We start from the raw sequence: 26246 nt of genomic DNA on the forward strand, positions 1-26246 counted from the left end.
AGAAATTAGAAACCAGTGAACTGGGCACCTTCTCAGCCCACTGTCTTTCTCCTCAGTTACAGCAGAGGCTGCCATGTCAGAGCGGAGCTCCTGGGCCACGCCAGGATTTGACCGCCACACCATGGGCCTTCCCGAGACAGAATGCCCTCGCTCCCGGTTTTACAGCACCTGGCCACATTGGCAGCAAATGACAGCAACCAACCTGTGATCGGTCTTTGGGGTGGAACGATCAGTAGGAGATTCCTGGACAAGTCTTAACAAACGCAGCCGCCCGTACTTACCACAGCGCCAGTCTTTGCTCAATCTCCTTCAGGAAACCAGTGTGGAACTTGTACAGTGGATTAAAATTCGAGAACAGCAAAGTCTTCAGAGGTTCTGGCATGACATCATCTTTGGCCACAGTACTTTGAAAACACTGCAGGAGAGATAATGAAACTGGGATGTGTAATGGTCCGTACTGAGGTTACTTCATTACAATAACAAAAAATAATACATTACAATCGATATGGACAGTCATTCATAAGGACTTTCTTTTAGTTAATTCAAGTACCATGGCAGTCGCTGACTGGGCCAGCATTTATTGCCCATCCCTGGTTGCCCTTGAGAATCTGTCTTCTTGACAGCTGACTTGCTAGGCCATTTCAGAGGTAATTGAGAGTCATATCGTTGTAGCTCTGGATTCATATGTAGGCCAGACCGGGTAACGATGGCAGATTTCCTTCCCCAAAGGACATTAGTTTTTTTTATATATTCATTCATGGGACATGGGCATCGCTGGCTGGGCCAGCATTTGTTGCCCATCCCTAGTTGCCGGAGGGTAGTTGAGAGTCAACCACATTGCTGTGGCTCTGGAGTCACATGTAGACCAGACCAGGTAAGGACGGCAGATTTCCTTCCTGAAAGGACATTAGTGAACCAGATGGGTTTTTCTGACAATCAACAATGGTTTCATGGTCATCAGTAGATTCTTAATTCAAAATATTTTTTATTGAATTCAAATCCCATCATCTGCCGTGGTGGGATTTAAACCCGGGTCCCCAGAACATTAGCTGAGTTTCTGGATTAATAGTCTAGTGATAATACCACTAGGCCATCGCCTCCCCAGAGATTCTCCGGAGAGATGTGAAGTACATTTCAATCAGTAAGTTTTCACCACCGTGACAGATTATATTATTTTAAAATATACTGTGACTGGAATGAACAGAAATATCTGTCCGGGAGTGTTCACGGATGGATTTATACCCACAGTCACCAATTCCATAAGCTCCTCATCTCAATACTATAACAGAGAATCACTGATCTCGAACCGGATGGTCTCTTACTGAGGAGAAAGGGGAAAACCCTAGGGAACAGCTTACACTAGGCATCTGTGAACCTTCTAAGTGGCCGATCAAGATTTTGACAAAGATATATCGCCATTCCTATCAAATGAAAAACTCGCATAGAGTAACTTAGAACATACAGTGCAGAAACAGGCCATTCTGCCCACCTGAACTATGTCGCTCATCAGCCTCCTCCTAGCTTAACTCATATCAACTCAACCTCCATTCCTTTCTCCTTCATGCCTTTTGTAGTTTCCTGTCAAACACTATTCACCCCAACTACCCCTCGTGGTATCGAGTCCCACATTTTCCCCACTCTCTCGGTGTATGTAGCATGGGGCCACTAACAGGAACAGGAGCAAGTTGCTCAACACCTTCAGCCTGTACCACCATCTGCACCTTAACTCCCATTTACCTGCCCTCATCCTCAAACCCTTTAACCCCCTTACCCAACAAAAGTCCATCAGTCTAGTCTCAGTTTGGAAATTTGCCATGGGTCCCCAGGCTCCACAGCTTTTCAGTGGGTGGGAGGGGGTGAGTTCCGGATTTCCACTCCCCTCTGAGGAAGTGCTTCCCTGACATCACCCCTGAACGACCTGGCTCCCATTTTGAGATTCTATTCCCTTGTTCTGGACTCCTGTCAATCTGAGGGAATAGTTTCTCCCTGTTCACCCTCTCAAATCCATTAATCACCTTAAACACCTCGACTAGGTCAACACTTAAACTTCTACAGAAAATGCTGGAAAATCTCAGCAGGTCTGATAGCACCTGACGAAGGGTCATCCAGACTCAAAACGTTGGCTCTATTCTCTCTCCACAGATGCTGTCAGACCTGCTGAGATTTTCCGCCATTTTCTGTTTTTGATTCAGGTTCCAGCATCCGCAGGATTTTGCTTTTAATTTAAACTTCTAGACTTGAGGAAATACAATCAGGATACTTAAGGTGAACTGCAACACTATATCCTGCACCCTCTCCTTTCCTTATCCCCTATGTACTCTATGAATGGTATGTGTAGCACGCAAGAAACAATACTTTTCACTGCGGCACAGTGGCACAATTAGCACTGCTGCCTCACAGCGCCAGGGACCCGGGTTCGATTCCCGGCTTGGGTCACTGACTGTGTGGAGTTTGCACGTTCCCCCCGTGTCTGTGTGGGTTTCCTCTGGGTGCTCCGGTTTCCTCCCACAGTCCGAAAGACGTGCTGGTTAGGGTGCATTGGCCGTGATAAATTCTCCCTCAGTGTACCCGAACAGGCGCCGGAGTGTGGCGACTAGGGGATTTTCACAGTAATTTCATTGCAGTGTTAATGTAAACCTACTTGTGACACTAATAAATAAACTTAAACTTAGTATCCCAATACATGTGACAATAATAAATCAAATCAAACACAAAATGAACATAAAAACTAATCTATTTGTGTAATATTGAATAGTTATTGCTTCACGAGTCATTTTAATATTTTCTGTTCTACTAAAAAATTCCACTTCATAAATAGAGGACAATCTCGCAGTGCTACTCTCTAACATTGCTCCAGGTTCACTCCCCACTTCTACCAAGCATTGGTCTAACCCAGGTCTTGAACCTATGGCCCCGAGAGCCACATGTTGTTCATTACAGAGTCACGGGCAACCTCGAACGATCAAATTCAATTTGATGGTAATTAAATGTCTTGGTTTGTTTTTTTAAAAACTTTTACCAACATTGCGCTCGTGAGAAAGTATCATTCGATTGGGAACATTTATGTAAAAAACCTTCAGAATGCTGCTGAGCTAAGACAGACCTGTGTGAGCGACAAGGGGGGTCAAAGGTTATGGGAGTAGGCAGGAGAGTGGTGCTAGGAGGAACAGGCTCGATGGGCCAAATGGCCTACTTCTACTCCTATTTCTTATGTCTGATTCATGTTTTCCAATAAAGAAACAAAGAAAGGAAGATCACAGAGATCTAACTTTAATTAAAATATGTATTTAAAACATCCAATACATTAAAATAATCAGTCACTGAGTTCCGCTGTGAATGCATATCCTCGTCTGTATATTAAGCTCGTGTTAAAAATTCTTATCGAGCAGGTCACTAATGAGTTCAGGAAGTCATTCGTCTTGTATCTGAGCGATTGTGGCCTTTTCCCCTGAATAGTAATATGTTTATCTCTTTAGGGAGTATGTGGAACATTCCTTGTTCCAGTCCTACACTGGCCCCCTCCCATAACTCCTTTATCGGCCCATCAGCGCCTATTTCAGAGCTGCTTCCTGCTCTCAATTTCGCTTAAAATTTCCACCCCTCTATCACCTTCACATGGTCCATCTCTGACGTTTCACTTCCCTTCCCTTCATTCTCTCTTCCACCTTCTTCGTCGGGAAAAAGACACAAAAATCTGAGGTCACGTACCAACCAACTCAAGAACAGCTTCTTCCCTGCTGCCATCAGACTTTTGAATGGACCTACCTCGCATTAAGTTGATCTTTCTCTACACCCTAGCTATGGCTGTAACTCTACATTCTGCACTCTCTTGTTTCCTTCTCTATGAACAGTATGCTTTGTCTGTATAGCGCGCAAGAAACAATACTTTTCACTGTATACCAATACATGTGACAATAATAAATCGAATCAAAATTCCTTGACCTGTCTCCAGTTCTGGCAGTAAAGTGTCCACCAGTAGCCATACCAAGCCACCGACTCCCACAGCTACCTTGACTACAGCTTTTAACACCCCACGTCCCGTAAAGACTCCATCCCATTCTCTCAGTTCCTTTTCCGCCACTTCATTTGTTTCAGACTGAAAAAGGCGTCCATTAGCCTTCGCTTCCGTATTGCCAGTCTGGTGAAATTGCTGACAGCACCACAAAGACTGGGTAATGCACGACCTTCAGTTGAACCCAGATGGTGGAGTTGAGATTCTGGATGGATACGGTTGAGTGAGCTAAGAGACCTTCATCCAGACCTACCTGTGATCGCGTGAATTTGTATAAAAATCTCTCAAGACCCAAGAATAACCATTGCCAGTGGTTAATTGGATCTATTATTTATGGCTGTTAACCTGCAAATTTCCAATGTAATTAGGCCAAATTAAACAGAGAATGGAAAACTTCTCGAATCGACAGTAAAATGGGGCATAAAAACAGAGATACTGTCGAGTCTTGTCGCTGCAGGATAGGGAATGGCGACAGGATGCAATTTACGTGTTTTTTTTAAAGAGGGTCTGTAACGAAACACATAATTATTTAATGAGGACGAGTCAAACCTAATCTTTGTGTTTTATTCAATTTCCTGTTTTGATGCCATTTGGAACAAAATCAATTTATTCCAATGCCTGATTTCAGTGACAGGAACACCAAACTCCATCTGAAACATTTATCTAAAAAGAAAAGAAACATTTATCTAAAGAAAACGTGCATTCATCTCGAGATTTCCCCTGAACATTTCTGCTAATCGACAGCAGATTTTAGTACCTTTAACTTAATAAACGAATGCTTTATGGGAGTGCGGCGAAACAAAATTCGCCACCAAGTCACACCAGGGAACCGAAAGGAAGCAAAGAACAAAGAACAATACAGCACAGGAACAGGCCCTTCGGCCCTCCAAGCCCGCGCCACTCCCTGGTCCAAACTAGACCATTCTTTTGTATCCCTCCATTCCCACTCCGTTCATATGGCTATCTAGATAAGTCTTAAACGTTCCCAGTGTGTCCACCTCCACCACCTTGCCTGGCAGCGCATTCCAGGCCCCCACCACCCTCTGTGTAAAATATGTCCTTCTGATATCTGTGTTAAACCTCCCCCCCCTTCACCTTGAATCTATGACCCCTCATGAACGTCACCACCGACCTGGGAAAAAGCTTCCCACCGTTCACCCTATCTATGCCTTTCATAATTTTATACACCTCTATTAAGTCTCCCAATTAAGCAGATGCCACAGATCTCGGTCAAAGAGGTCGGTTTTAAGAGCGTCTTAAAGCGGGGGGTGGGGGGTGTGGGGGCGGGGGGGGGGGCGGTGGTGGAAGAGGGGCAGAGAGGTTTCGGGAGGGAGGGAGATCCAGAGTTTTCAGATAAAAGCAAATGACTGCGGATGCTGGAATCTGAAACCAAAAGAGAAAATGCTGGAAAATCTCAGCAGGTCAGGCAGCATCTGTAAGGAGAGAAAAGAGCTGACGTTACGAGTCCAGTTTGTATACTGGATATTTCTATTTTCTGATATTTTTTTTGTATATTTCTTTGTCAGAGCTTTGCCAAAGCAGAGGGAGCTTTGACAAAGGGTCGTCTTGAAGGCTTATTTCCTTCAAGGGCTCATCAAATTTCCTTCTGAAATCATTAATCGTCTCCGTCTCCACCTCCCTCATGGGGACCGAATTGCAGGTCATTCCCAATCACTGCATAATAAAGTTTTTCCTAATGTCCCCTTCGCACATCCCTCATCCAAACCATTAAACCTGTGACCCCGAGTCCTTGTCCCTTCAGCTCATGGGAAGACTGTTTTGTAGGTTAGCTTATCTAAACCTATCATAATCCTACAGTCCTCCATGTGACTAAACACAAGCATCAAATACAAGGCCCACCTTTCTCCTAGAACCTTTCCATCCCATTCCCTTCAGCCATCTCTTCATTCTAATCTTGAACATTCCTGTAAACAGAACAGGGATGAAGAATAATTCTCTCCTTAACGTCACCAACACCCAGTTGGGTCTAATTTTAGTTCACCATAGGATTATCAACCCTGGCAACTCAAATTGCTCGAGATTTCACTCCATCTGCCCACCTCCAACTGTCTCAGCCAGTCGAACAGCCCTTTCCCCCCTTCCCCCGCCTTACCCCATCACCAATACTGTTCTAATAATAAACTAACAGTGTTCAAGGAAACTGTCAGACTCACGCTTCCTTTTTAAAGCCCCTATGGTGTTTCTCCTGGGCGTTACTCATCACAGCTTCCTACAGATAAAGGGTGGAATTCTCCGACCTCGCCCCCGGCTGGGATTCTCCGGTTCCATCACCGTGAGTGGAGTTTTGGCAGAATGTTGAATCCTCCGTCCTCGTTGGCAGGGCGAACGAGATCAGAGAATCGCGGCCTCTGGCTTTAATTCCTGGAGATCCTTGGAGGGATTGGGTGGGATAAGTTCGAAACGGATAATATCATTGGTGCTGTGCCTCCCTGCACCCCTTCCCCCTGTAAACTGCCTGATATTCAACCCTGCTCATTCAAATCAAATTGAAAACTATATGAGGCAGCTATAAAACATCTGCTTCGAGTTGCTATCCAAAACAAATTGTAATTCCCATTCAGCCACTCAGAGTCATTTCAAACAGCAAAACTCAAAGCTTTTTGTTAGCAGGTGAACCACGCGACAGTTCCTGTAATGAAAATACTTCAAGCAACCCCAGTAAATAACTAATGGAAACAAACAGCAACACCAATGTTACAGTTCTGTCATAGAATCATAGAATAGAATCATATAATCCCTACAGTGCAGAAGAAGGCCATTCAGCCCATCGAGTCTGCACCGACCACAATCCCATCCTATCCCCCTAACCCCCCATAATCCCCCTGACACGATGACCAATCAATCTAACCCGCACATCTCTGGATGGAAATCGGAGCACCCAGAGGAAACCCACACAGACACGGGGAGAATGTGCAAACTCCACACAGACAGTGTCCTGAGGTCGGAATTGAACCTGGGACCCTGGAGCTGTGAGGCAGCAGTGCTAATCACTGTGCCACCGTGCCTTCACTGTCACTCCACAGGCACAGCATAGTCCAGAATGCTGTAACTATCCAAACTGAAATTCATCTAATCGTGGTGGGTTAGACAATTAAAATATAGCCCCAATTGCATCACAGACACTGACACCTCAACAGACAGTGAACCACACATGCGCACACACACACACACACACACAGAGACAGAGATATCCACACAAGCCATGTGTGACCACAAGACAAGGTCAGAGGCTGGGAATTCTGCAGAGAGTAACTCACCTCCTGACTCCCCAGAGCCGTCCACCATCTACAAGGCACAGGTCAGGAGTGTGATGGAATAGTCCCCACTTGCCTGAATGAGTGCAGCTCCAACAACACTCAAGAATCCCAATACCATCCAGGACAAAGTAACCCACTTGATTGGCACCCCATCCACAAACATTCATTCCCTCCACCACCGATGCTCAGTGTGTACGATCTACAAGATGTACTGCAGGAACTCACTAAGGCTCCCTAGACAGCACCTTCCAAACCCATGACCACTTCCATCTCGAAGGACAAATGCAGTAGATACATGGGAATACTGTCACCTGCAAGTTTCCCTCCAAGTCTCTCACCATCCTGATTGGGAAATATATCGCCATTCCTTCACTGGCAATGGGTCAAAATCCTGGAATTCCCTTCCTAACAGCACTGTGGGTGTGCCTACACCACACGACTGCAGCGGCTCAAGAAGGCAGCTCACCACCACCTTCTCAAGGACAATTAGAGATGGGCAATAAATGCTGGTCTAGCAACACACACGCACGTATGCACATACGCACACACAAGGGTGCACACACACACACACGTGCATACACATGTGCGTGTGCAGACACACACGTGCGCAGACACACACGTGCGCAGACACACACGTGCGCAGACACACACACACATGCGCAGACACACACGTGTGCGCGCACACGCGTGCATGCGCGGGTACACGTGCATGCACACATGCGCGCACATGTGCACACGCACACACACACACGTGCATGCACACGTGCGTGCGCGCACAAACATACGCGTGCACACACGTGTGCACACTTGTGGGTGCACAAACACACGTGCGTGTGCACACACGCGCAACCGCACACACATGTGCGTGAACACACACATGTGCGTGCATATACACATGTACACGCACACACACTCTCTCTCTCCAACACTGTAATACACACACAGATAAAGCCTTTGTCCTTACCGATGTGATAACTTCAAGATCTTTAAGGTAGGTCCGTTCTGTCGTCGATACTTCTTTGGCGATAAAATAGGCTTTGTCTGTTGGAAACCGCTGCAAAAAATTCAGAACAGTCCACTGTATAAACACGCTGCATAAACACGCTGCATAAACACGCTGCATAAACACTCTGCATAAACACTCTGCATAAACACTCTGTACAAACTTCCGAGGAATTTGCAAAGAATCAAAGGTGAAATATAAAGACAAGTTTTGTGATTTGGAAATCGTTGACAGAAAGGGCGGTGGAAGGAGATTCAATTGTAACTCTCAGGAGTGAACTGGATAAATACTTGAAAAGGGGAAAAGTTTGCAGGGCTATTGGGGGGAAGAGTTGGGAGAATGGGAATATTTGGATAACTCTTTCAAAGGCTGGAGTTTACAGGGCGCCGTTGTCCCCGACTACCCGGCTAATAAAGCAGGTGGTGACAGCCGCCCCTCGGCTACTGAAAGCTGGGGGCAGCATTGAGCACCTTCAGGTGAGACCATCACTCCTTTCACAGGTGAGTTGCGGCCAATCGGATGGCGGGCAGCTTGGTAGTCTCAGCAGCGCTGGATGGGAGCAGTGGCCACTGCTGGAACTGCAGGCAGCCCTGCGGAGGAGGAACCGGGACTGGAGGAAAGTCCGGGGTACCGCTGGGGAGAGAGAGGCTGGCAGACCATAGTGAGGAATGTGTGGGGGAGCTGGGTGCGAGGGGCCTGGGGAGTGGGGGTGCTGGAAATGCGGGGAGCGTGCTGTGATCTTTGGTGGGGAGGGAATGCCTCCAAATGGGAACACAAATGAAGAATCCACCCTCCCTCCTTTTCCCCCACCCCCACCAGCCCACACTGCTAAAGATGTCAGGCTTCCCATGTGGTACAATGATACAGGCACCCCCCCCGCTGCGTCAGGTAAAATTGCAGTTGGGGAGGGGAGGGGTGGGGGGGGGGGGAAGGGGGTGTAGGATGAGGTAATCAGTTGGCCATTTAAGGACCTCAATAGGCCCAAGCGTGGCAGGCATGTCACACAACACCTTCACCAATCCCCGTAGAAATTTGAGACAGGTCATGGGGAGGTGTCGGGGGGTGGGGGAGGGAGGGGTGTGATGGGTACAGGGAAATTGGGTGGCAGGTCACATGCTGCATTTTATGAACCTTCAAACCCATTGGTGAGGCAACATAGAATCCAGCCTAATGGGCTGAATGGCCTCCCCTCCGCACTGTATGATTCTACAATATCAGAACCCTGCAGGGTGGCACAGTGGGTTAGCACTGCTGCCTCACACCGCCAGGGACCCGGGTTCAATTCCGGCCTCGGGTCACTGTCTGTGTGGAGTCTGCACATTCTCCCCATGTCTGTGTGGGTTTCCTCCGGGTGCTCCGGTTTCCTCCCACAGTCCAAAGATGTGCGGGTTAGGTGGATTGGCCATGCTAAATTGCCCCTAGTGTCAGGGGGATTAGCAGGGTAAATATGTGGGGTTACGAGGAATAGGGCCTGGGTGGGATTGTGGTTGGTGCAGACTCGATGGGCCGAATGGCCTCCTTCTGCACTGTAGGGATTCTATGATTCTAATTTGAGGATGCATTATTGGTTTGAGAGTCAGCAGCACAAGAGAGAATTGAGCACAGAGAATTGAACTGTGCAGCGAGCTACCATTGGCTGCAGTAAGGGGCTAGATTGAGCCTTGAGCCATTAGTTTCTGTTTTCTATTCAGCAGCATGTTATATATTCCTGGATGAATATCACCGAGTTACAAATACTCCTGACGCCTCTCCCGGAAAGGTGGAAGGGGGTTCAACAGGAAATGGCTCTGCACAGCTCCCATACACAAAGAGGAAAAAGGATGTCAGTTAATTATTTTCAATATTCTGCCATTTCTGGAAAACCTGACCTTCCTCCATTCAGTAGAAAATGACAAAGTCTGAACTCCCAGGTTTAAGGTGAAGGACAAAAGAAGCAACAGTGACATGAGGGGAAAACAGCGGGTGGTCAGGATGTGGAATGCGCTGCCTGAGAGAGCGGTGGAGGCAGATTCAATTGAGGCTTTCCAAAGGGAATCGGATAGGCTCCGGAAGAGAATGGAGTTGCATGTCTCTGGGGAGAGGGCTTCAGAGTGGATTCACGTATCTGATCCTGTTAATATTCCATCAATATTCCACTGGGGGTTGGCGGGGCCCAGGAGTTGGGAGCGAGTTGGAATAGAAGGTGGGCATGGGGAAGGCCTTTTGAACGTACCTTTCAAAAGGTTCCTAAATTTTGCCCCCTTATCAGCAAGAATTAGCAGAGGGGGTCACTGGGAATAGGAGCAGGAATCCAGGAATTGGGTCCCATTCTTAGAATCATAGAATCCCTACAATGCAGGAGACCATTTGGCCCATTGAGTCTGCACCCACAAGAATCCCACCCAGGTCCTATCCCCTTAACCCCACATATTACCCTGTTAATCCCTCCGACACTAAGGGAGAATTTATCATGGCCAATCCAACTAACCTGCACATCTTTGGAGTGTGGGAGGAAACCGGAGCACCTGGAGGAAACCCACGCAGACACGGGGAGAACGTGCAAACTCCACACAGACAGTGACTCAAGGCCGGAATTGAACCCGGGTCCCTGGCACTGTGAGGCAGCAGTGCTAACCACTGTGCCACCGTGCCGCCAGAATCATTCTGACTCCCCGAAATCCTGGCCTGTGGTGTAAGGAATAACTGCAATTGTAAGCTGGTTCAACAACTATCTCAGACATTTGAGTCACAGGAGAAGCTCTCAGAGCCATCAGCCGATCTCACTGATCATCCAATCATAGTCAGTCAGGGTGGGGGCCTGGGTAAGATGCTCTTTGGGACAGTCAGTGCAGACACAATGGGCTGAATGGCCTCCTTCAGCACTGTAGGGTTCTATGGTTCTATGGATGTCTGATTTGACATCAGGTTTTATGTTGCAACCGTGGTCAGTGGGATGGCTGGGGGTGGGGGGCGGGGGGGGGTGGGTGTTTGGGGAGGGGGTGGGGGAGGTGTTTGGGAAGGGGGTGGAGGGTGGGGGAGGTGTTTGGGAAGGGGTGGGAGGTGGGGGAGGCGTTTGGGAAGGGGGTGAGGGGTGGAGGCGACGTTTAGGAAGTGGATGGGGGGACGTTTGGGAAGGGGGTGGAGGGCGTTTGGGAAGGGGGTGAGGGCATTTGGGAAGGGGGTGGAGGGTGTTTGGGAAGGGGGTGGGGGCATTTGGGAAGGGGGTGGGGGTGTTTGGGAAGGGGGTGGGGGAGGCATTTAGGAAGGGGGGGGCATTTGGGAGGGGGTTGATAATCAATGTCAAACCTTTCTCCTCATTTCTTCTTCATCATCAGTCTTGATGCACGTTGCGTCTGTCAAGAGAGGAGTCATCAATGGCGAGTGCTGTTTGCCGTCTGGGCTCAGGCGAGGAGACAGCGAAAGGTTCTGAACCCCGGGTCCAACCTGGGAATTCAGTGAGAGCTCTGACACGTGTGGGCTGCACACCAGGGAACCTGGAACAGACAGAGGGAATTCAGGTTAGAGTTTAATCTCTCAGTTCAGATTAGAGTTTCAATCCTGGACACGTGCAGAGCTCCACAACTGACTGGAAGATATGTATATTATATAGAAATAAAAGTTAAAGTTTATTTATTAGTCACAAGTAGGCTTACATAACACTGCAATGAAGTTACTGTGAAAATCCCCTAGTCGCCACACTCCGGCACCTGTTTGGGTACACTGAGGGAGAATTTAGGACGGCCAATGCACCTAACCAGCGCGTCTTTCGGACTGCGGGGGAAACCGGAGCACCCGGAGGAAACCTACGCAGACATGGGGACAATGTGCAGACTCCACACAGACAGTGACCCAAGCCAGGAATCGAACCCAGCTCCCTGGCGCTGTGAGGCAGCAGTGCTAACCACTGTGCCACCGTGCCGCCCCATAGTAAATAATAGATTGGTTGATATACATACACAATACATCCTTTATTGTATGTGTAAAACATTGATAGATATATATTTAAAAAACATAGAAATAAGGAAAAAAGAGATTTGCATTTATATAGTGCTTTTCACGACCTCTTCCCCCCCCCCCCCCCCGGGGCATCACAAGGTCCTTTACAACAAATTAAGTACTTTTTGAAGAGTCGGCACTGTTGTGATGTAGGAAATGTGCCAACTTTTTTAAACACAACGAACTTCCACAAGCAGCAATGTGCCAATGACCAGATAATCTGCTAGTTTTTGATGTCGGTTGGGGGGTGAATGTTGGTCGGGATACAGTGGATAACTCCCCGGTTCCTCTTCAAAATCGTGCCTGTGGGATCTTTGGCATACATCCCAGCAGGCAGATGGGACCTCAGTTTTACTTCCCGTCCGAGAAGCGGGATCGCCATCAGTGCAGTGCTCCCGCAGTATCGCGCTGAAATGTCAGCCGAGATAGCTTGTGTTCAAGCCCTAAAGCGAGGCTTAAAAACCCTGAAGCCTGTGATTCAGAGTCACTGAACCACGGGCTGGCACTCAGAATATAATAAATCACACACTCCACTTTGATAGACGGAGGGCAACCAAAGATAGAAATTGAACAAAAAAAAGGTTCTTCTATAAATTAACTCAGTAGCAGGGAAAAGGATTAAAGAGGTACAGTGGTGGCACAGTGGTTAGAGCTGCTGCCTCACAGCGCCAGGGTCCCGGGTTCGATTCCTGGCTTGGGTCACTGTGCGGAGTCTGCATGTTCTCCCCGTGTCTGCGTGGGTTTCCTCCGGGTGCTCCGGTTTCCTCCCACAGTCTGAAAGACGTGCTGGTTAGGGTGCATTGGTCATGCTAAATTCTCCCTCAGTGTCCCCGAACAGGCCCCGGAGTGTGGCGACTAGGGGATTTTCACGGTAACTTCATTGCAGTGTTAATGTAGGCCTACTTGTGATACCGGTAAATTAATGTTTTCATTCTATGCTTCTATTAAAAGGCATTTGGACAGATACACGGATAGGAAAGGTTTAGACGGATGGGGGCCAAATGCAGGCAAACAGGGTTGGCTTAGATGGGCTTTTTGGTCGACATGGACCAGTTTGGGCCGAAGGGCCTGTCTCCGTGCCGTAGATTCTCTGATTCTATTAAAAGGTGAGGGGGTTAGAGGAGAAAATTGTATTCAACATAGGATTAGATTATGGAATTATTAAACGCATATCAGACTGACACCAGAGTTCATAAATTCTCTCACAAGGGAATTAAACAGTTGCTTGATTATATTAAAAATGTGAGTAGAGGGATGGAGGCAGTGGAACTGGACAAATAGGCTTCTGTGGGGAAGAAACATCAGCACAGATGTGATGGGCTGAATGGCCCTTTTCCTGCTCTGACAAAAAGAGTCGTTCAGCTAATACGACCTTCTTGTAGGTTCAACAGATTTGCCTGCTGAGCTATGAATGTCAAGGGAAGATTCAATTCCACTGGAGTCACAAAGACATGAAAGGTTGTGCCCTAAAACCCCCGAGGAGTCCAATCCCAACACATTCGCCCACAGATCTGTGTCACGCAGAACTTTACTGTAGCCAATTAAGTGGCACTCTCTACTTCCCCATGCGAGTGCGTCTCTGCGTAACCCAATATTCCTACGGGCCCAAAAACAACGGATTCCAATGATGAGTAAAAGCAGTAAACGTGTGAAAAATCCTCAAATAGTTTATTCACACCTCATGACAGCCTGGCTTTATAAAAGGTTGGAGTTTTGCATTGAAAAAATGTCAGGGGTTAGCGCGGGGCAAACTCCATCATCGTTTTCTGCTTAGCCTGCTGCCTGTGGGCGAGCATGGTACAGACCGCCATGTCCTCAGTGTCAGTCAGACCACTTTCCGTGTTTTCACACTGCTGGGTGGAATCATGGAGAATCTCTGTGGCCTTTGCGGATCAGCGAAGGACACAGGCGAGAGAGTGGTGGCACATCCATCACATGTCCAGCCGCACTCACAGAATCATAGAATACATACAGTGCAGAAGGAGGCCATTTGGCCCATTGAGTCTGCACCTACTCCCCGAGAGAGCATCCTATCCAGCCTCACTTCCTGCCCTAACCTCATAACCCCACATATTTACCCCACTAATCCCCCTAATCTGCATATCTTTGGACACTAAGGGGCAATTTAGCATGGCCAATCCACCTAACCTTCACAGCTTTGGACTGTGGGAGGAAACCGGAGCACCTGGAGGAAACCCATGCAGACATGGGGAGAACGTGCAGACTCCACATAGACAGTGACCCGAGGCCGGAATCAAACCCGGGTCCCTGGCGCTGTGAGAGAGCAGTGCTAACCCACTGCGCCACTGTGCCGTGCAGGCTTTACACGTCCTTTCACAGGGAGATCTTGGTGTCAGATGATGGCTTGCCCAGAGCTCCATGAATTTTGTACGCTTGTGTGGTCTAACTCCACTCTCATTGGTCAGCACTGACAAGTTTCGACTAACGCAGAGTTACCAGTTCAGGATTTTGGCTTTTCACGGGCATTGCTTTCTGGGATTTGTTATTCTGCTGGCGGGAATAGTTGGGTGACTTTGGCGTGATCAGAATTTCGTAGCTGCCAAGTTTGATGCATCGCTCTTTCACTCTCCATTGCTTCCTCTGTAAATTTCTCCTTCATCACCAAGGTAAATACCAGGAACAAGCGTGATAATGGTGTGCATGTAACTGGGGCAATCAAATTATTCCTTAATTTTAAGAGGCATATGGAAAATGTCACTAATGATCCTTCAGCAATATGTAATGAGGATGATCAGTAAGATTTCATGATGAGCAGATGCACATTGGATTCCTCAGGACACCATCTGTGTTATGGTAGGATAATGGAATTCGAGATTCCCATGGCAACATGACAGAAATGACAGCCTGTCTTTGAGGAGCGGGGAAGTATATTCATTGGAGAATAATATTCTCGTCTTCAGTAATAGATTCATGTTCAGGGGCACACTGATTGCAATTCTGGGTAATCTGTGCATTGAATCCAGATTGAACAATTCAACTGTTTAAAATGTGTGTACATACGTGTGCCTGTGTGTGTGTGCGCGCGCATGCGTGTGCATGCGTCGGTGTGTGTGTGTGTATGCAGGTGCATGTGCACATGTGCGTGTCTGTGCAGGTGCATGTGCATGTGTGTGCCTGGGTGTGTACGCGTATGCCTGTGTGTGTGTGTGTGCGCGCGCGCGCAGGTGCGGGTGCATTTGTGTACCTGTGTGTATATGTTTGCCTGTGTGTATCTATGTGTGTGCACCTATGTGTCTGTGTGTGTGCATGCAGATGCATGTGCATGTATATATATGTTTGCCTGTATGTGTGCGTGTGTGTGTATGTGAGTGTCTGTATATGCACACCTACGTGTGTGCACCTAAGTGTGTATGTTTATGTGTACATGAGTGTGTGTGTATGTGTGTGTGTGTATGTGTGTGCGCGTGCGTGCGCGTGTGTGTGTGTGCGTGCGCGTGTGTGTGCGCGTGTGTTAGTGAGCATTTGAGTTTCTGTACGTCTGTACGAGAGAGTGTGAACATTTTTGTCTGTATAATGATGGTGTTTTAATCCTATGAGTAACAAAAGAACAGGTTGTCCATTCGACATTAGAAATCCAGGAGTTCTCTAAAGCTCTCTGCTGACAGTAACAAGTTTAAACCCACCCAGCAGCTGGGTATATGGGTGGGTTGTTACTGTGCTAAAGACAAGAACAAGACTTCAATAATATCCCACATCATTCCCACAAGGATAGCTAATGGGGGAAAAATAATAATTGGAGCCCCTCTTTTCCTCTGTAAAAAGAGACAGCAGTAATAACTGCACACAAGACACTTTACGTTACGGCCAATGCATATTAGGATGAAATGTAGGGAGTAATTTGTCAACTTACTCATACTAAACTAACAGAAGTGGCAACTTTGAGGTGGAGGGAGAGAGAGAGAGAGATTGAAAATCCATTCTGCTCCCCTTCCCTGGCACATAATTAAGGTGTGTGTAACACAAAAGATTTAAATTCCCATTGAAGATGATGAATTTTCTTTTTTAAATTCAATGATGCCTCCTTACCACATTCTGTCTAACGTGGTCTTGATTTAGTTGAGAATTACCTGGCGTTAGAGTACTACCCCGGTGGAAAAATTGAAGTTGCATTGAAAGATTTGCAATTATATAGCACCTTTCATAACTATCAGACATCTCAAAGTGCTTTACAACAAATGAAGTAGTTTAGAAAAGTGCAGTCATTGTTGTAGGAAACATGGCAGCAAATTAGTGCACAGCAAGATCCCACCGCCAGCAATGTGATAATGATCAGATCATTTGTTTAGAATCCCTACAGTACAGGAGGCCATTTGGCCCATCGAATGTGTACTGACCACAAGCGCTATTCCCGGCACTAGGGTCAATTTAGCATGGCCAATCAACCTAACCCATGCGTCTTTGGACTGTGGGAGGAAACCGGAGCACCCGGAGGAAACCCACGCAGACACGGGGAGAACGTGCAAACTCCACACAGACAGTGACCCAAGCCGGGAATTGAACCCGTGTCCCTGGCGCTGTGAGGCAGCAGTGCTAACCACTGTGCCACCGTGCCGCCCAAATTTGAGTGATGTGTTTTTGTGAGATAAATGCTGGTGGACCCAGGACAGTGTGTTTGGAATTCCTCCATCCTGGGACTAAGTCCTGTGGCGGGGGGGAGGCGGGAATGTGAAGTATTTCCTGCTGCAGAGGCCAGCTGGAAAAAACTCGCCAAATCTTCTGGCCCCGGCCTTGGTAATTAGGCACCCAGATGTTTTGTGTCGTATTCCGTGGTGGGAGAGGCCTGGATGGTGCATAGTCTGCTGTAGTGTCCGGGCACCATATTGAAAGATGCCCAACATCACTGACCCACCACTGAGGCAAGAAGGCGGACCTTTGGAAAGTGAAGATAGATTTCCGGGAGCAACTCTGAGACTGGAAGGTGGACTGCCCGAGAAAGAAGATGCATCTCCGGGAACATTCTGAGGCTGAAAGATGGACCCTGTCCAGGACATTGAATCTGGAAGGGCCACCTATAGATGCTCCCCCCGACCCACTGCCGTGGTGTTCCGGGGTCCAGGATTGCGGGCGGCCTGAACTTCAGAGGCAGCCCCAGGTGAGTCCCGACATCTGCACTCCACATTGTTCCAGGTGTGTTTGGCACCGGCATGATCTTCGGCAGGTGCAGTGGAGAATCAGGCGTGGGTTCTTCATTTGCATCCCAAATCAGTTTCACACCGGCCTCGAGCAGGTTTCCTGTCAGGGTACAGGATCCCGCGGGAAATTCATGTTGGCATGAAACTGATTTTTGGCCGAATTCTTTCTTTCCCACCCCTCCCGCCATTGAACACATCGACAGGGCCTTGGTCTTGTTAAAATACCACCCTGTGGAGAACCCACCTGCCCTCTATCAAAAATAGTCCCATGCAATCTCTCTCAGCATAGTGGAGGATATGCCCCTGTCTACATCAATGGGAATTAAGTGGAAAGGGTCGAAAACTTCAAGTTTTTAGGTGTCCAGATCACCAACAACCTGTCCTGGTCCCCCCATGCTGACACTATAGTTAAGAAAGCCCACCAACACTTCTATTTTCTCAGAAGACTAAGAAAATTCGGTATGTCCGCTATGACTCTCACCAACATTTACAGATGCACCATAGAAAGCATTCTTTCTGGTTGTATCACAGCTTGGTATGGCTCCTGCTCTGACCAAAACCGCAAGAAATTACAAGGGGTTGTAAATGTAGCCCAATCCATCACGCAACCCAGCCTCCCATCCATTGACTCTGTCTCCACTTCCCGCTGCCTCGGAAAAGCAGCCAGTATAATTAAGGACCCCACGCACCCCGGACATTCTCTCTCCCACCTTCTTCCGTCGGGAAAAAGGTACAAAAGTCTGAGGTACCAACCGACTCAAGAATAGCTTCTTCCCTGCTTTTGAATGGATCTACCTCGCATTAAGTTGATCTTTCTCTACACCCTAGCTATGACTGTAACACTACATTCTGCACCCTCTCCTTTCCTTCTCTATGTACGGTATGCTTTGTCTGTATAGCGCGCAAGAAACAATGCTTTTCACTGTATACTAATGCATGTGACAATAATAAATCAAATCAAAAGCTGGGACCTTGGTTTGACATCTGATACACAAGATGTAGGGAAACCAGGTCAGACCGTGGTGTCTTTGTGTGAAACAAAGTGACCCAGGATAATCATAGCGCAGTAAACAATGTCCAAGACTGTACCAGAAAGGATGCATTTCAGTTCACGAACACAAACTGTATCGATATGAATCTATGTTCACATCCACTGTGATCGAAAAAGGATAGAAATTCCCTGCATGAAACAGCAAGCTCACTGACAGGATGCTGCCTTCAATCCAAAATGCGATTCTGCCTACTACACAATGGAACAATGTTGAGGAGCAATGAATGTGAGTGTTGGTGTGATATCAGGTACGTGGATCCGTCTGTCCCGCTGATTGGCTGTTCAAATCAAACAGCATATTCCTTCGGTTGTTCACAGCTGACGAGACTGTACTCAAACTGCTTTCAACACTCGAAACAATCGACAGCTAGATGGGATTCCGTGATTGGGTAGCACTTGCTGGAGTTTCATTGGATGGATGGCGGCCATGTCATATACTCTCTGGAATTTAGAAGAATGAGGGGAGATCAAATTGAGGTGTACAAGATGATAAAAGGTATGGATAAAGTAGATGTGGAGCGGATGCTTCATCTTGTGGGGCATTCTAGGACGAGAGGTCATAGTCTGAGGATAAGGGGCAGCAAATTTAAAACAGAGTTGAGGAGAAACTATTTCTCCCAAAGGGTTGTGAATCTGTGGAATTCGCTACCCCAAAGGGTGGTGGATGCTGGGACAGTGAGTAAATTTAAGGAGGAGTTAGACAGATTTTTAATTGGTAATGGGTTGAAGGGTTATGTGGAGAAGGCAGGAAAATGGGGATGAGGAGCATATCAGCCATGATCAAATGACGGAGCGGACTCAATGGGCCGAATGGCCTAATTCTGCTCCTATACCTTATGAATTTATGTAATCAAAGACCTGTGAACTGCCCACTGAGTTATGGTCTCCCTGGCATCCGCAGCTTCCCAACTACTGAGGAGTGAGACATGAAAATGACGGACAACTGGGAGACACTCACTGATGGTCAGAACCTCTGGAGATGGATTTTGGAAGGAACATTAGAAGAGGCGAGGAGAAACGGAGAGCTCGGCTGGTGAGGAAGAGGGGCCGCAGGAAGCAGAGGCCAGTGAATCCGGCATCTTCTCAGCCCACTGTCTCCCACTGCAAATGTGGCAAGAGACTGGCAGAGTGGGGCTGCTGAGGGGCAGACAGAAGGTTACAGTCAGATCAGGCACGGGTATTGGAAACCAAAGAGAAAATGCTGGAAAATCTCAGCGGGTCTGGCAGCATCTGTGAGGAGAGAAAAGAGCTGACGTTTCGAGTCCAGACGACCCTTTGTCAAAGCTAAAAGGCAGAGAAGGTGGGAGATATTTATACTGCAGGGAGAGGGAATGAAAGATGAGTCATAGCCAGGGTATAGGGATGCTAATGGCAGCCCATAGAGAGAATAGAGAGTGAGAATGGCCAAACGGCAGAGAAGCTAAAATCAGAGAGTGAACTGTGACAGGTGAAGATGTGGGGGAGGGGGGTAAATGGTGGGAGAGAGGTAAAATAGAGAAAAAGGGGAAAAGGGGGAGAAAATGTAAGGAAAGTGGGGATAAAATAGGGGAAAATTGTGGGGAGGGAAGAAAAATAAAGGCAATAAAGAAATATAAAAGGTAAAGAACAGTTAAAAATTAAATAAAATAGAATGAAAACAAAGGGGTGGAGGTGGGGTGGAGCTAATAACCTGAGGTTGTTGAATTAGATGTTGAGATGAGAAGGTTGTAAAGTGCCCAGCCGGAAGATGAGATGCTGTTCCTCCAGTTTGCGTTGAGCTTCACTGGAACATTGCAGCAGGAGCTAAGGACAGACATGTGGGCATGGGAGCAGGATCGTGATAAAATGGCAAGAAGCGGGAAGGTCAGAGTCCTGATTGCGCACAGACCGAATGGCGGTGCATGATCGAAGGGCTAAGTAGCCTATTCCTGCTGCTCCTAACTCATCTATTCGTAAGACTGCCAAAGAAATAAAGAGGTACTGTTTCCTGTGACAGAAGAAACAGGAACAAAAGGAGACAGATTTCAGATAATTTAGAGCTTTTTTTAAGCACAGGGGTTGGTGAGATCTGGGACGCCCGGCAGGAACAGTAACTGTCAGAAGGAAAACGGATAACTATCGGAAGGGGAGAAACTTTGCTAAACTAATGGGGGAACGAGCAGCAAGGTGGGTGCAACTAATTGGGGAGCTCTTTCAAGAGCTAGCACTGCTACAATGGGCAGAATGGCCTCTTTCTGTGCTGCAAGATTCTGAATGCTGAAATTTGCACCCCACAAACTCCACGATATGGCATGTGAGGAGGCAGTGCCGTAATAGTATTGTCGCTGAACTAATAATCCAGAAACCCAGGGGAATGCTCTGGGGACCCGGGTTCAAATCCCACCACGGCAGATGGTGAAATTTGAATTCAATAAAAAAATCTGGAATTGGAAGTCTAATCATGACCATGAAACCATTGTTGTTGGAAAACCCATCTGGTTCACTAATGTCCTTTAGGGAAGGAAATCTGCCGTCCTTACCTGGTCTGGCCTACATGTGACTCCAGAGCCACAGCAATGTAGTTGACTCTTAAATGCCCTCTGAAATGGCCGAGCGAGACACTCAGTTCAAGGGCAATTAGGAATGGGCAACAAATACTGACTCACCCAGCGATACCCACTCCCCATGGATGAATGAAAAACAAAATAGGATCCGTTGGGAATGGAATAACTGGGATAATTGGCAGTGAAAGGTTTACTGGTGACAAAGGCATCAACGGTGCTGATGAAGGAATGATGGTACAAATGCCCAGCTCTCGAGATACAGGGCACAGGGGGGCCTGTAGACAAGGCAGCTCTAAGTGACACGGGAGAGGGGCTTTTCCCTGAAGTAAGGTACATAAGGAAGTGAGCTTGGTAGGAGAACGCAAAAGTGGACCAGGTCTTGGTGCTAAATATCCAAAGGGTTTCCCTTTCCACTATCCAGGGACTTGGCAGAGCTCCCATTCCACCGATACTGCCCGCCCACAGCCAGCTAACACTCCAAGAGGTGTTACTGGCCGCAGGCAGGAGAAGGTGTTAGAAACTGCAACAAAAAGGCGTAACTTCAAGAGCAAAAGATGGATGACCTGGTGGGGGATTTTCCGGCAATGCTCGCCCCGGAACCGGAAAATCCCACCCGAGGTCAACAGACCTTTCCATGGTCCCCACCATCCCCCCGTGATTTCTGTGGTGAACGGAACAGTAAAATTCACCCCCTGGTATGGGAGAGGGCTTTGCATTGAGGTGATACATGTATTGAATATTTATAAAAGGGGGTTTAAGATGGAGGAGAAAGATCTCAATCTCAAGGCTCCTTTCGATTGCTCCTTCTTGTTACAATCTCTCACAGCTCAGCCACATTCTCCTTCCCTTCAGTTCTGACCAAGAGCCAATGGATTCGGAACGTTAACCCTGTTTCTCTCCGATTAGATGCTGCCCAACCGGCTAAGTTTTCCCAGCATCCTCTGTTCTTGTTTCACATTCCAGCATCTGTACTATCTTATTTGGCGATGTTTGGGGTCCATCTGATTGGAGCACGCACACCATCTTGATAAAGAAGATGCAACACGTTTCCTTCACCCATGTCTCAAACGAGCATTAGGCCATATTGTAATACAAATAGTGGGCTCAATGCCTTCTTCTGGCCCCTGTTGCAACCCTCGTACCATGGCTGGCAGTGCCAGTGTGGGTTGTCTCTGGGAAGGTGAATGCTAAACTCCAGAATCTAGCAATAAGTACTTGGCACGGTGGTTAGCACTGTTGCCTCACGGCACCAGGGACCCGGGTTCGATTCCTGACTTGGGTCACTGTCTGTGCGGAGTCTGCACGTTCTCCCCATGTCTGCATGGGTTTCCTCCGGGTGCTCCAGTTTCCTCCCACAGTCTGAAAGACGTGCTGGTTAGGGTGCATTGGCCGTGATAAATTCCCCCTCAGTGTACCCAAACAGATGCCGGAGTGTGGCGACTAGGGGAATTTCACAGTAACTTCATTGCAGTGTTAATGTAAGCCTGCTTGTGACACTAATAAATAAAAAAGCTAAAAAACATGTACTTTGCTAGATTGTGAAGTGAACCTGAGACAGATTGGCAATTACTGTCTAACCAAAACCCTGATCTCAGTAACTTAGTCCCATTGGTCTGGTGGGGGATAAATAAGGAGAAATTGTTTCCTGAGGGCAGGCTGGTTGATAACCAGAGGAAACCAATTGAAGGCAAAATATCTCAGGTAGGATTTTCCAGCCATTCCCATTGACGGGATCTTCCGGTCCTGCCAACGGTGAACCCCCCCGCTCCGCCCCCGGCAGGTTCCCCGGAAAGAGAGGGTGCGAGCAACGGGAAAACCCGTTGACAGTGGCAGGACCAGAAGATGCTGCTGCCTGCCAATGGTAGGCAGGGGGTGGACAATCCCACCCCTAGTGGGGGCGTGGGAGATTTTCTTTTCTGCTGCTTAGTTCCGATCTTCAACATGCCACCTGAAAGGGCATTGGGTGCAGGTTCAATCATAACTCCTGGATAAATAATTGAAAACAAAAAGATTTGCTGGGATATGGGGCAGGAGGAGAGGAATGGAACTAATTGGATTGCTCTTTCAAGGAGCCAACACAACCACGATGGGCCCAATGGCCTCCTTCTATGCTTCAGCCTCAGCTCGTCTGCTACTGTCACCCTCGTCCAATCCTCAATCCCCTCAAATTAATGCTGGGCAACCTCCCACCTTCCATAGACTTCACTATCCAGGTTTTTCACCTGAGTAAGCCCCAATCAGAGGGTACCACCAAAGGCCATTTGGCCCATTGCAGGCAGTGCTGGAGGAGATCCTGTGGCACAGTGGGTAGTGTCACTGCCTCTTGAGTCAGGACCTCCGAGCTCGAGTCCCATCCCAGGACCGGATGGCTCCGGAGGGTGGTTTCATATCGTGGTAAAACACCTGCCAATGCTGCCAACGTTTGCCAGTGGCTGGCAGTGAGAGCGGGAGAGATCTCTGGCCAGCCGTGTAATGGACAGAAAGTTGGAGTCTCCACTATCACCGTCCATTACTCCAGACTATCAGGTGCTGGTGAGAGGGGCGTGTTGCCACAGCAACTCGCGCTCCCTGAGTGAACAATAATACACCACCTCAAGGTGCTGACTCTCTCACGTGTTAGTCCCATTTCCCTATCTTGATTCCACACTTTTTAATTGTTTCTTTTTCAACCATTTATCCAGGCTCCTCTTAAAAAGTTATTTTGCAATATTTTTCCGCCAAATGTTAGGATAAAACAGCCCCACCTGGAAAGCCAGGCCTGCCTATCTTTGGACAGCTGATACCCACACAGTGTTAATAGCCCGCACGCAAATAGATTTCTCTCCTGGGGCCTCACTCTGCTGTACGTGTTGCTGTGGTGGCAATTCATACAGGTTATTGCTCTCATTTCCAGGCAAGCGATTGGGTTGAATTGCACAGTTAACCCACAGTTCGGTCTTGGAATCTGGATCAGTGTTCATGGGGTGGGGGTGCGATAGGAAGATTGCAGCCCTCGGGGTGAATTGTTGGGAGATATGAGAGTGCAATCGGGGGTCGGGGGGGGTTGCTGCCGTGAGGTCAGGGGGAGGTACGTTGGACCAGGGAGTGAGGTCAGAGATCTCAGAATTGGCAGCGGAAGTGATTGTTGTTTATTTATTTGTCTATTAGTCACAAGTAGGCTTACATTAACACTGCAATGAAGTTACTGTGAAATTCCCCTAGTCGCCACACTCCGGTGCCTGTTTGGGTACATTGAGGGAGAATTTAGCATGGCCAATGCACTCTAACCCGCCGTCTTTCGGACTGTGGAAGGAAACCAGAGCACCCGGAGGAAACCCACGCAGACACGGGGAGAATGTGCAGACTCCACACAGACAGTGACCCAAGCCGGGAATTGAACCCGGGTCCCAGGCGCTGTGAGACAGCAGCGCTAACCACTGTGCCACCGTGCCGCCCCAAACACTGGTTTCTGTATTGGATAATCCCGTTTCCCAGTGCTGAGCAACATCCAAATTCCAGTGTGAGCACCTGCTTCCCAAACGGCTAACGATGCCAAACACAGCAGCAGGTTTATAGAAGCCTGTGATGCAATAAAACATTAAAGTTAGTAAGTGCTGCAGATGGAAATTTACTAACAATTAACTAATTGTTTCTAAAGGACATTTCTCTTTCATTTCATTGGCCATAAAGGAGCAGTGAAAGCAAAGGCATCTCTACAACTTGGCACACTCAGCCAGAAGGACTGGGCCTAAATTCCACTCCCGAGACACGAGCTGGAAATCCAGGCTGACACTCCCAGTGCCAGTACTGAGGGAGTGCTGCACTGAATTGAGGTGCGGCCTTTCGGATGAGACCTGAAGCTGCAGACCCCTCTGTCCTCGAAAGTGGGCACAAAAGATCCCGTGGTACTATCACTATTATGAGTGGCACAGTGGTTAGCACTGCTGCTTCACAGCGCCAGGGTCCCAGGTTCAATTCCGGCCTCGGGTCACTGTCTGTGTGGAGTTTGCACGTTCTCCCAGTGTCTGCGTGGGTTTCCTCCAGATGCTCCGGTTTCCTCCCACAGTCCAAAGATGTGCAGGTTAGGTGGATTGGCCTTGCTAAATTACCCCTTCGTGTCAGGGGGGGTTAGCAGGGTAAATACATGGGGTTACAGGGATAGGGCCTGGGTAGAATTGTTGTCGGTGCAGGCTCGATGGGCTGAATGGCCTCCTTCTGCACTGTAGGATTTCTATGATTCGACAAATATGAGGAATGGCAGGGGGAGTTCTCCCAGTATCGTGACGAGTAACCAGCATCACAAAAATAGATGTTTGCGTTTTCTACATTACAATAATGACTACACTTCAAAAAATATTTACTTGGCTGTGAGATGGTTTGGGATGTCCTGAGGACGTGAGAGGCGCTATATAAATGCAAGACCGTCTTTCTATCGTTGAGACAGGATGTTCTGATCTATGATACTTGGATTGCCCAGTTGAGTTTTCCCTCTCCTGTGAGGACAATATCTCTCTGCAGGGAAACTCTTCCACACACAGTGGCCACCTTGCCTGTTATTGGTGAGTGAGACTCTATAATGAGCAATAGCACAAGGATGAACATTGGTGAGAATGAGCCTGACATTTGCCATCAACCCCACACGAGTACTGCCCTCGGTGTGACCAGATCGTGTACAGGGACTCTCATTCAGCACTCGGTCCCTAGAGCCACTTGCATTTATATAGCACCTTTAATCCAGCAAACCATCACAGGAGCATTATCAAACAACGTTTTTGGGAGATGGTGCGTAGTGGTAATGTCACTGGACTAATAAATCCAGAGGCCCAGACTAATACTCTGGGGACACGGGTTCAAATCCTGCGGCAGCTGGTGAAATTTAAATTCAATTAATTATAAACCTAGAATATAAAGCTTGTCTCAGTGATGGTGACCATGACAACGGTCAGCAATTATTGTAAAAACCCACCGAGTTCACCAAAGAACAAAGAACAGTACAGCACAGGAACAGGCCCTTCGGCCCTCCAAGCCTGCGCCGATCATGATGCCTGCCTAAACTAAAACCGCATGCACTTATGGAGTCCGTATCCTTCCATTCCCATCCTATTCATGTATTTGTCTAGATGCCCCTTAAATGCTGCTATCATACCTGCTCCCACCACCTCCCCGGGCAGCGCATTCCAGACATTCACCACCCTCTGTGTAAAAACCTCACCTTGCACATCTCCTCTAAACTTATCCCCATGCACCTTAAACCTATGTCCCCTAGTACTTGA

General features: G+C 47.9%; 1 protein-coding gene across 1 annotated transcript in view; it reads right to left on the bottom strand.

The window, feature by feature from the left end:
- The window catches only part of LOC144499508 (FERM, ARHGEF and pleckstrin domain-containing protein 1-like), a 308252-nt gene that overhangs the window by 60811 nt on the left and 221195 nt on the right, over positions 1 to 26246 (bottom strand). Inside the window, exons 14-16 of the mRNA XM_078221540.1 lie at positions 11579 to 11766; positions 8255 to 8344; positions 282 to 415 (exon numbers count right to left, since the gene is read on the bottom strand). Coding sequence (XP_078077666.1) covers positions 282 to 415; positions 8255 to 8344; positions 11579 to 11766 — 412 coding nt within the window. The remainder of the gene's footprint in view (positions 1 to 281; positions 416 to 8254; positions 8345 to 11578; positions 11767 to 26246) is intronic.

The sequence above is a fragment of the Mustelus asterias genome, chromosome 10 (assembly GCF_964213995.1).
Source record: "Mustelus asterias chromosome 10, sMusAst1.hap1.1, whole genome shotgun sequence".
In the NCBI taxonomy this organism is placed as follows: domain Eukaryota; kingdom Metazoa; phylum Chordata; class Chondrichthyes; order Carcharhiniformes; family Triakidae; genus Mustelus; species Mustelus asterias.